The sequence below is a fragment of the Echinococcus granulosus genome (assembly GCF_000524195.1).
Source record: "Echinococcus granulosus chromosome Unknown EG_S00088, whole genome shotgun sequence".
NCBI classification, from domain to species: Eukaryota; Metazoa; Platyhelminthes; class Cestoda; order Cyclophyllidea; family Taeniidae; genus Echinococcus; species Echinococcus granulosus.
The window spans coordinates 20193-31155 of record NW_020170468.1 but is presented as its reverse complement, the minus strand read 5'-3'; the positions used below and the strand labels follow the sequence as shown (position 1 = coordinate 31155).

At 41.8% G+C, this 10963-nt stretch overlaps 1 protein-coding gene across 1 annotated transcript; it reads right to left on the bottom strand. All coding sequences in view use genetic code 11, as the record gives it.

The window, feature by feature from the left end:
* Nucleotides 1-4380: 4380 nt before the first annotated feature.
* Nucleotides 4381-10935, bottom strand: EGR_07820 (hypothetical protein; the record flags this gene model as incomplete). The annotated part of the gene is made up of 3 exons (XM_024497069.1): nucleotides 4381-4724; nucleotides 6518-6699; nucleotides 10766-10935. 3 exons carry the CDS (start codon nucleotides 10933-10935, stop codon nucleotides 4381-4383), a joined length of 696 nt encoding a protein of 231 aa, XP_024348480.1.
* Nucleotides 10936-10963: the final 28 nt, after the last annotated feature.

The window sequence follows — 10963 nt, the reverse complement described above, 5'->3', positions numbered from 1 at the left end:
GGCAGTCTATTTGCAAAGTTCATTGGAATTTTAAATGTATATATGGCGGAAGGTGTTGATGGAGTCCGGCTTTCCTCATTGCTGAAATTATTCCTGCATTTGATTCGGTAGACCTGCATTGTGCAGGTTCTGAAGTAAAGTCTGGAGACGTTATGACTGCTTGTTACTTAGATCTAATTGCCGGTAAGCAAAGAAGGAGAATTGCAGTTAGCAAAGGATGCGCTATTTTAAACTAGAGAATACCCTGTGAAGTTTACTAGGCTCAAAACAAGTGTGTCGTGGTGTTCTAGGTAGCTACTGTAGTGGCAGCGTGAACTGTTGTTTTGGCAGTCTTCCTGTGCTATTAAATATTTCTAGCCAAGAAAACTGGAAAGAACGTAAACATAGCTAAACTGCTTTTCTCATTACTTTACTAGAAAGTCATTTTTAAGGCAAACCAATCGCACGTTACCCATCATAAATGAGGTATATCGTAGCGCCCCAGGACCTCCCTCAAGGCGAAGGAAGACACGATATTCAGGCAGAATGTATCTTGTCAACATACGGAAGGGTATGGGGATCACTGGTATAGCCCAGTAGATATGCAATGGCGAGGTTGCCCTAGTGACCCGCTACCAAAACCGAGAGTTAAACAAACAAACCATGCATTTGCAGGGCATTTGTTTCCTAGATTCGAGGGACGAAGCTAACATGGGAAAACAGGCCCAAAGTAACAATGAAGGCGCGAATTTAAATCGCGATTCGATTAAATGGTTCTACTTATTTAGTGTGAATCGGTCTGCATACCGTTGCCATGGTACTTAACTCAATTAACCTTCACTGCCATTTCGTTGATCGTCTACATCTTCAAAAAGCTACCTCTCGGTCTATGAGGACGTTCGGAGCGGTGAAACTGTTTCAGTCGGTCGCCAAGGTCCGGATTTCAAAAGCGTGGAACCGTTATTTAGGTGTTCATTGGAAGTTTTCACTTAATGCCGTCCCTTTTAGCATGACAAACGACATTAATTTGCAAGCAAAGTGGGGAATCTGTGGATATATATGCGATAGTTTCAATGAATCAGTTACTATTAACAGCTGTACGGATGAGATAGAAGCGATGAGGACGTCACTAAAACACCCCTTTCCTGTGATAGATAAGTAAATGTCAAAAATCGGTAGCCCGGAGCTCCACTGAGTACTGGTGAAAGCAAGCGTTAATCCCGTCGTTTACGATAGGGATATTTGAGCAGCAATTTGAAGCCCTATTACTGAATCTACTTAAGTAAATGTAAAGGAGTGAATCGCCTTAAGTGGAAACCCAATTTGCCATAGCATTGGGGACTAGTAACATGAATTGGCACCGAAAACCAAACTGGAATCTCGAAATTCACCTAAGCATCACCGCGACACGTAATACATTCTGCCACCGGCTTTTACAGGCCCACCACCTACAGGAATATTTATTAATGCCCCGAAAACACCAAAGCCAGCTAAGGAAAAATAGGAAAGCAGTCTTCTTTGGAAGGGTTCACCAATGTGTTGTGTGTTTCAACGCCATTGAGTAAATTGCCGAATGAGTGGTGATGATATGTTAAAAAAAAACAAGTTGTATGAAGGCGACACATGCTTTCATCTATGAACCACAGTGATTATTGCCTTTATAAAGTGGAAGGTGATTTGACAGGTTCTTTTTGCAACCCACAGATAATGGACTAAGAACTTAAATAGCTTTAATAATGGGTGAATTAACTAATTTGTTGTTTTTAGCCTGATAAACAGCCGAATTTTTTCATTGCTGCTGATTGCTACGTTGCATCCCTGTTCAACAAATTATTAATAGCAGTAAACGCTGCAACACATCATTCAAAAACTATAAAACCTCCAATTTCATTAGTTTAACTTACAATGACTGCCACCGCGCTTTAACTTCAGCACCCTCAGCCGCATCTGCCCGGGTTCCGGTCGAGTGGGAGAAAAGTAAAGGAGATCTCGCTTGCTCACCTGATTGACATCTCCGTGCCGGCACCGTAGACTGCTCCGTAAAGAACTCTTCCAGGTCATCCACAGTTAGCATAGCTTAAGTTATGAATAGCTTCCCTGCAGGTCATGGGACCGGGGACGTTTATTTCTCTTTGCCACTTTATTCCCACTTCGCAGCTGCCCGCCCATATCTATCTGGGTTACATTTAGCTAGTGAAAAGTTAGAGGAGGTCTCGTGTGTTCACATAATTGATCTTCATACAGGAACGGTAGACATTTTCGTAGCGAATTCTTCCAGGTGGTTTACGTCGGGGATTGCTCCTCTTATTAATAGCATCGCTGCAGACCGCGGGAGTGGAGTAGTTGCCGGTGGTAGACGTCATTTTCAGACCTTTCGCTAGGAGTCCTCACATATCTTCCTATCCACAGTATAAGCACTTCTTCCGTTGCACCAAGGTTTATTGGTCAGTGGTTGAAGCCGGGAGAGTTGTTTTTTAGGGCAGGGTTTGTTTTCCGCCGCCACCAATGTGACGCTCAGAGACTTTCCTGAGGACGAAAGAAGCCACAACACTCGAGCGGAACATTACTGTCAACTGACAGAAGAACTTGGGGGCTACTGACATGGGTTGGAGGGCTGGCTGAAGAGTGGAGGTACAGTGCCAGAGCCCCCAAGCACCCCGTTACCAAAACTTAGTTAAGAAACCAATTTAGGCATTACGTACACACAAAACATTTAAGCCAAATGTTCCCACTTTTTAAGTCAACAGCCTATGACAGATGCCTTGTGTACAACTAAAATAATTCTTTTAAATGCACTTTCCGCAATGAATTCTAAAATAAACCGAATATAAATACGTGCAAAATGGAACTTACTATCATAATTATCAGAACAAACAACGCTAAAATGTGCCACAGACAAACAGTATATTACACTTGGTGTAAATACAAAGACAGAATTTACAATCGGATTGAGTTTAATACTTTAAGATTTATAAATAAACCAAACATTCTAGGCACAAAGTAAATTTTAGAAGAAAGTTTCGATATATGCATCCAGTTTACACAGAGCTTCTGTGGAAACAGTAGTATTTCCCTAATTGTTCCCGTCTTATTAATTGGGCACTCAGGGGCTAAGCCACTGTATCTCCACCGGGTGGCTGGCTCTGCGACCCATATCAGTAGCACCAACCCCTTCCCTGCGTCGACATCCCTTTTTTGTCCGTCTACATTGTCGTCCTTCGTATTCAGGGAAAGCTCAGTGTGCTATACTGGTATCAGTAAAAACGAAACCTATCTTAAAGGAAAACTCTCCTGGCTTCAACTGCTGAATAATGAACCTTGGAGCAATGGAAGAAATGCATATGCTGCAGATAAGAAAGTATGTGAGGACCCCTAGCATAAGGTCTGAGAACGACGTCTACCATCAACGACATCCCCTGTTCCGTGACCTGCAGGGATGCTATTCACAACGCAAGCTATACTGGCCGAGAACAATGTATTAAAGTTTGTTGTGGAGGTGTCAATCAGGTGAGCATGGGTTGCCTCCTCTACTTCTCCCCCATCAAGCGGATGGGTATAGACGCGGAACATGATACCCAACATACTACTTTAAACCCTGTTCTTTACTAAATTTCTGCTGTTAGGCCAGTGTTCCTACGACTATTGATACAAATACAAAGTGGCTGGCATATTATCCCTTCCCTCAACGCAGTTTTCGAAGAGGACGCAACCTTAGATCCGGTAGAATTGCCAAGAGGGATAAGTGATGTTGCAGTCAAACATCTCCTCGGTTGCGTGGTGCGGTTGGCTCATAGGTAGTTTTCTTACAGCATCAAATACATTTTGACAGCTGACACCGGAGACGACGCTCAAAAGAGGAGAAAGACTACGTAATACTTTAAGTGGTTACTCAACTTTCGGGTTTGGTAGTGGGGCCACTTGGGGTTTCCAGCATTGTACCTTCATCGGGGGACGGGCCTACAGCCCATGCCAACAGCTCCAATCCCATCTGCATTTCGAAAATACATGTTTCATCCAAGTATTATACCTTCTTTCGGCTTCAGGGAAGTTACGTAACCCTACAATATCACCCATGCTTTGGCTATCAGACAAATTTTATGAGTACGGTAATTAAAAGCCTGTTCAACACTATACAAACGAACCAATAAAAGGGTATGTTAAGCAATAAAAAAGCAGACCGAAAAAATACCGTTCACTCCAGGCAATTTTAACGCATCCTCAAACAGCTTTCTGTAAATGAAAAGACAGAGATGGCAATAAGGATTTACAGTATCAACAATGAATAGTGATCACAAGGGCAACGGATACAAAAAGTAACGATACTACAAATTCCAAATCGACAGGCCAAAATAAAAGCAGACGGGCGTGTGGATGAAGGCACGACAGTAACGGGGAGGAATCTTAAACAGGAAATTGTTGAGGCGCCACTTTAAAGTCTTTCCGAGTGAGGTAGAGTACCGTGGCCATGAAGAGAAAGATCTCCGCGGTTACGGCTACCCCAAAAGGCCATGAGAAGTAAAGGTTTTGAAAGGCCTCCACGAGGGAGGCATCGGTGAGGTGATTCCGAGCGGCCGCGATGTGCTCCGTCACCACATGCACTAAGGCTGTGCGGTTTTCGTAGATATTGGCATTCAGAAGACGGAAGTAGTTCCGCAGCAAGCTCATTCGTCTTTGCTCGATTACCTTGGTGGACATGTGTGCTGCCATGTCGCCCCATATCACCAAGGCTATTAGCATTGACATAGCTTTAAACAAGCGGAAACAAGTAATAGATACGTGCTAGGTGGCAAACTGAAGCGCGTTCAAGGAAAATTGGGACTAGGATTCTGAAGGCACATAAAGTGATCCTACCGTGGAAAGTATGTCTTTTTGCTATTTCATTTAAAGTCTTTGTCGCGCTTCAACCAGTCCAGACGCAACCAATCATTATGGCAGGCAATGACGTGTGATAGAGAATGAATTTTCCTGTGAACAGAGGCATAAAATTCGACCCCCAAATGTCCGCCCTTACAGAAGATTTCAAGCATAGTACGGTAGTGGGATGGTTAGTTGCAGTAAGACATTCAAATGTCGCAAACTTGTACGTCAGTAACATTCCCAGCTTTGGTGGTCCCGTTGCTACCCAAAAGCAGAGCTGTGCGTGGAACGCTTGATCAACGCAGAGTAATCGGTGAGAAACGAATCATTTTGCGAAAGCAATGAGTAAACTCCTTTACACAGCCCCGAGAGCCAGGCAGGCCATATTAACTAATCTTCCCGTACTGAACCCTACCAGGTACTAGTTAAGAAATAAAATACGTATTACAGAGAACTGTGTTGAGAAATAAATGTCATCTTCACTCTTTAAAACGCATTCTTTTCTGTTCTAGGGAAACACAAAAGTTCTAGTTTGACGTGCACACCCTTTGTTAAAGTGATGCCAAGCCTATCCTGCAGACGAGGTTAAGACTTGACCAAAAACGTCTTACGCAGCTCGTCAAAAACTGAATGTTACATGGGTTTTAAAAATTAAATGCTGAAATCCCAACAAAAGACTTAATTATTCAAAACAGTTTAAAGACTGTTATGCGTGTCCGACTTTATTGCCAATTGTTGAGCTTGATGCAAAGTACATTCCGTAAATTCGGAAAGCATAATTGCGCAATATTTGCATAACCAAGCGAACTTCTAATTTGCTCCAGCAAACCCGATATTTTAATTTGGTGATGAAGCTGAGAGTCGCGATTACATTTGGTAAAAAGTTGACTTTCAAGCAATGAGCATAAAGATTTTCATCAATGGTCAATGGATAAGGCGATAAATGAAAAACCATTTAATCTCAGAATTGAAATGCAATGTGATTTTGTGCCAACTGATATGTGAGTGTGGGTTCAACTGAAGCAAATAACTTCAAGCACCTCCCAGAAGGACAGACACAACACCTAAATTACAATGGTGTGTGGACTGTGCACTGCTCAACTCCCTCAATGCTTGTGAGGCTTGGATACCGAACAACATATACGAAAAGCAACATATGTTCCCATGTTTGTTTAAGCCTGTTTTATGCTTCAATAACCTACATGTTACTCCATAAAATAGCATCCAAGCCTTTAATCGAAATCCACTTGATAACCATTTGTGACTTTTGTCGCATGATACAAATAAAAACGGGAGATGTTTTTTCGATGACTAATGAAGCAGTACTTGGAGGACACGTATTATTAGTATATTGTCTACCATACCAAAAGTGTCTTATTATTTGGCTCCTATATACTTCCTGCGTTAGTTCAAGTGACAACACAGTGAAAAGTGTCCAGACAGTGTACTGCTAAACAACAATGAAGTTGTTTCCATTTTCTTGTTCTTCATTTGCAAAAAATTCTTTGTTTTATGGCCCGGAGGAAATGAGTTGAGACAAATTCAAGAGGAGCTGTAGAGGTAACACAACGAAATACTTGAATCGCGCCAATAAAAAAATAAAATAGGTACAAAGTTCAAGGTGGCATGACACACTATAGTCAATAAGTTGTATGAAATTGGGAAAAAAAAACTAACTCACATCCTGAACTAAGGAGGGCGATGTAGGCGATTCGGGAGTGCTTGTGACGACCGATCTTCTCCAAGTGCAATCGTAGAACACCAATGACAAAGGCCGTCAGACTGCAGCCACAACCGAGGGCGATGAATTTTGGCACAGCCGGGGCGCCGGCTAAAAGTTGTCGCGAGCCCTTCACAATTATACTAATGGGGTCGAGTATTTACTGAAGCAAAATTGTTAGCCTGTGCATAAGGGAGTCTACTTCCTCCAGCGAAAAATGAGCCAAGATTTACATCTGTCGACCCGTTCTGGTTACTTTTAAAGGTTTTTTTCTGGTCTTTCATTGAGGGAAAATTGTGCAAAAAACACGTTTTTGAACTCATGGACTGCTACGGCAGTTGCACAGTAAGCATAAATTTTATCAGCAAAGGCCAGAAACAATTTATCTACATTTGGCATCGAAAGCCATGGCTGTCTTTGCTTTGTTCAAGGTCTCAGGTACCCAAAAGGTATTAAAAAGCGCACTTAGAAAAATAAATAAGCATGTTCCAATCTTGAACTCACACAACTAGGCTGTTCAGGCTACATAGAGGAATTTCTGAGATTCAAAAATCTCCATATTTGCCTTATAAAGAGCCCATATCCATTTCCTGTACTGAGACTTAGCGGCTTTGGGGTCCCTCAGGGTAGTTCATCTATCCCCAAAGGCAAAACTTACCTGAAGACCAAAGAAGTTGTCTTAGAAGAAGTGCACGACACACATTGCTATTGGATAAACGAAGTTCGTATGTTTCGAGTAAGAATAGGACCAAAACATTTAAGGTGTACCTTCTCAAATAACATAAGCATCAGGCCCGTAAATTTAAGAAAAATGAAGGAGATTTCGAATAATTCTTTGAAATTTGGTTTACTTTAACGATAAAGGCCCTGGAAGAAGTAAAAATACAGTTTTAGCAATGAAATTCTCTCCCACAAATGTATTCATTACCTGATTCAGGCCATACAAGTGTAAGACTTGGGGCGGTTTCGGCAACGGGACTGCTTAGGCCCTCCACCATTGTACTCTGATAAATGCCAATAACGCCAATCCCTTCTCTGTGTCTACAATGCATATTCCGCCCAAGTGTTGTGGCTTCTTTCGTCCTCAGGAAAGTCTCTGAGCGTCACATTGGTGGCGGCGGAAAACAAACCCTGCCCTAAAAAACAACTCTCCCGGCTTCAACCACTGACCAATAAACCTTGGTGCAACGGAAGAAGTGCTTATACTGTGGATAGGAAGATATGTGAGGACTCCCAGCGAAAGGTCTGAAAATGACGTCTACCACCGGCAACTACTCCACTCCCGCGGTCTGCAGCGATGCTATTAATAAGAGGAGCAATCCCCGACGTGAACCACCTGGAAGAATTCGCTACGAAAATGTCTACCGTTCCTGTATGAAGATCAATTATGTGAACACACGAGACCTTCTCTAACTTTTCACTAGCTAAATGTAACCCAGATAGATATGGGCGGGCAGCTCCGAAGTGGGAATAAAGTGGCAAAGAGAAATAAACGTAAACTCCACCTCGAAAAAAGAATTTTAATGCCCGCCCTTTGGTATATGACTCTGCTTTTAGGTCGGTGTTCCTACGACTAGTGGTGGGCATACAAGGTGGCCGGCAAATTCACCTTTCCTCATTGCAGTTTTTGAGGAGGACGCAACTTCATATCCAGGAGAAATTTGAAGAGGGATAAATGACGATGCGGTTGGATATTCTTCTTAGTTGCATGGAAATTAGATGACTGGTACGGGTGACTGGTGGGTGTTTTTCTAACAGCACTGACTATGTTGTGATGGCCGACATGAAATGTTGGTCAAGGGAGCGTCAGGGGTGACGCACAAAAAGGGAGGGGGACTATGCAATGCTTTAAATGTTTGTTTAACTCTTCGTTTTGGCAACGGGCCACTTAGAGGGTTCGCCATTGTTCCCCATAACGAGCGGCATGGGGTCCGGTTCATGCCATTAGCCGAAAAAAAATACTCTGCCCGAGTATAGTGGCTTCTTTCGTCTTCAGGGAAGTCTCAGGACGCCACATACGCACCATTACTTGAATACATTTGTATGTTCTTGGGGGGTCCTACTAAAATTTATCCAAACCTCGTGAAAAATAATTTGGAATATCAAACGATTAAACATAATTACCCGGGAATTCCCCTTGAAATTTCGAAAGGATGTTTCTGAAACCAAATGAATAGCTAATGTAGGCGGTGTTGTGAAATTAATGTAGTACTCTAGAGATTAAAGTATCATAATTAAGATTACTAAATCTTAAAATTTATTACGATTTTCACACAATAACAAAGAGAACAATGATTTTTAATTAAATTACATCATAAAGTACACCCACCCCTTGGGTGTCCAAGGTTTTCAAATTAGGTAGTGAAAATACTTATCAGTAAAAGATCCACTTTCCCTTTCTGTTAATTGGTGCTTTTCAGCGAAAAAAAAACCCATTGCAGCAAGTGACAAATGTCCAGCCATGCAATAGAAAAATAATTTACTCCAGCCGTCCACCTATGGGCGTGAAAATATTTACACGCTTTTACAGTCGAGTTCATTTATTTCCTCCAAGCGCAAAGCACTAAACAAATCCGATTGTTAATTTGTTGACCTCATACCAATGAATCTGGGGAGGAGGATGCATTAGCAGAGCTAGCTTCATTAATACCCCTATGCAAGGACACTACGTGAGGGAGACAAAAGATTTGGCTAAAATTCTTGGGGGTATCCTTGAATCCGTGGTTTTGCAACAAGACCAAAGTATCGATAAACATTGATGGCTCCAAAGCTTTCAGCAATAGTCTCAAATATTAATGCCAATCAAATTAATTTTCAATATCAAAAATAGTCAAAGTTCTAATTTCAGAGGTGTCAAATGGAGCGCTTTCTGTAATTGGTGATGCGCCAGAAAAACTAATAGATAAATAACCTTTTACCTAAAAGTTAAAATTATTTCAGGACGTAAAAGTCTCTCAAATGTAGGAGAGAACTTTTGCATTTACATATGGTCGTTCGAAGAAAGGCCATCTCCAACGAAAGCTTTTACTACAACCATCACCAGGGCATAAATTTTCCTCACCCACTCATTTTGCATAATCCAGAGAAGACAAACATTTTGAAAGGCAATAACAAACTCCGGAGACCGCAAAATGTGCCCTACATTTTTATAAGCAAAATGCGTTCAACTAGAAGGCTTCGGTGTGATGAATGGCGACCAATTAAAAAACTACGCTGCAAGTTTAAAAATTGCAAATTGAAACATTTCTTTAAAAGCGACGACCAAACGTGTGAGAGTAGGAGAATGCAGTTAAAAGTGCCCCAAATGCTGGGTGTTACAAGCTAAATGCGCACTCCATTCTCCTGTCAAAAGGGGTCTCCAAAAAAAGACGTTTATCGTGACGTGTTCTAGCCCACATGCATCGTTCAAGGCATTAGTTGTAGACAATACTTCTATAAACCGATGGGTATTTCATAAATTGGCTGCATTTTTGTAACCGAGCTTGGTGGTATGCAGTGACGAGGCAAGAAAGCAGTTCCAATTGCTCAATTTTAGTTTATTACAAGTATGTAAAAACGCAGCGATCCGTTTAGGCTGTTACTAGCACTTATGCCCACAGTAATCCGGAATTGCTGTAAAAGTGACTTTCTAACACCGAATATATAGCCGCTGTGCCAATGAAAGAAGCACGCCATTGACTAGCACAGGCAGTTAAAAGTTAAAACTTATTTAAAATATCCGACGAACATTTTTGATCAAAAAATTCTGATAGTAAATTAAGTGTATTCCCGGACAATGGTTCACGTCATGAATTATAAATGCTTGACTCCCGGCTCCTGATATTTTGCCAGCTTATCTGCACAATTCCCGTAAACATAATAAATTTTCGTTTCTTTTCGTCAAAAATGCGACGCCGTTTCGCATCGTCACCTAACGAACCTGGCCAGATGTGAAGGAAAGGGAAGGTGTAAAGAGAAAAAGTGAAGTTTCTCATACAAACAAAATTTAATCACTTGATTTACGCCTTCCCACCGTTCCTCAGTCTATTCTTCCCAGCAAAAAGTTCGATCTACGTGGGAGACAGTACAAGCCTTTTCAAATTCACTGGAATTTGCTACTTAAGACGACCGTAAATGAATACGATTACTGTTCACTAATACGTTACGTGAACCAAACATTTGGTTCCTTGAAGGTAAGTTTGTAAATAAAGGAGTTAAAGCGACTAGAACTTGCTTGATAAGCAGCGGCTCTCTGTTGTGGCTATGCATCCCTCGCACTTTGATTCCGCATTGATAGCCCAATGGATGGTGGCGCTGAAGCAGGTCAGCGAAAGCAAGCCCGAAAGACCGGCGAAAGTGAGAATTGTAACGTCGATTATGAAGAGCCTTGCTAACGGCATTGGTAAAAATGACAGGCTGCTTGACTGC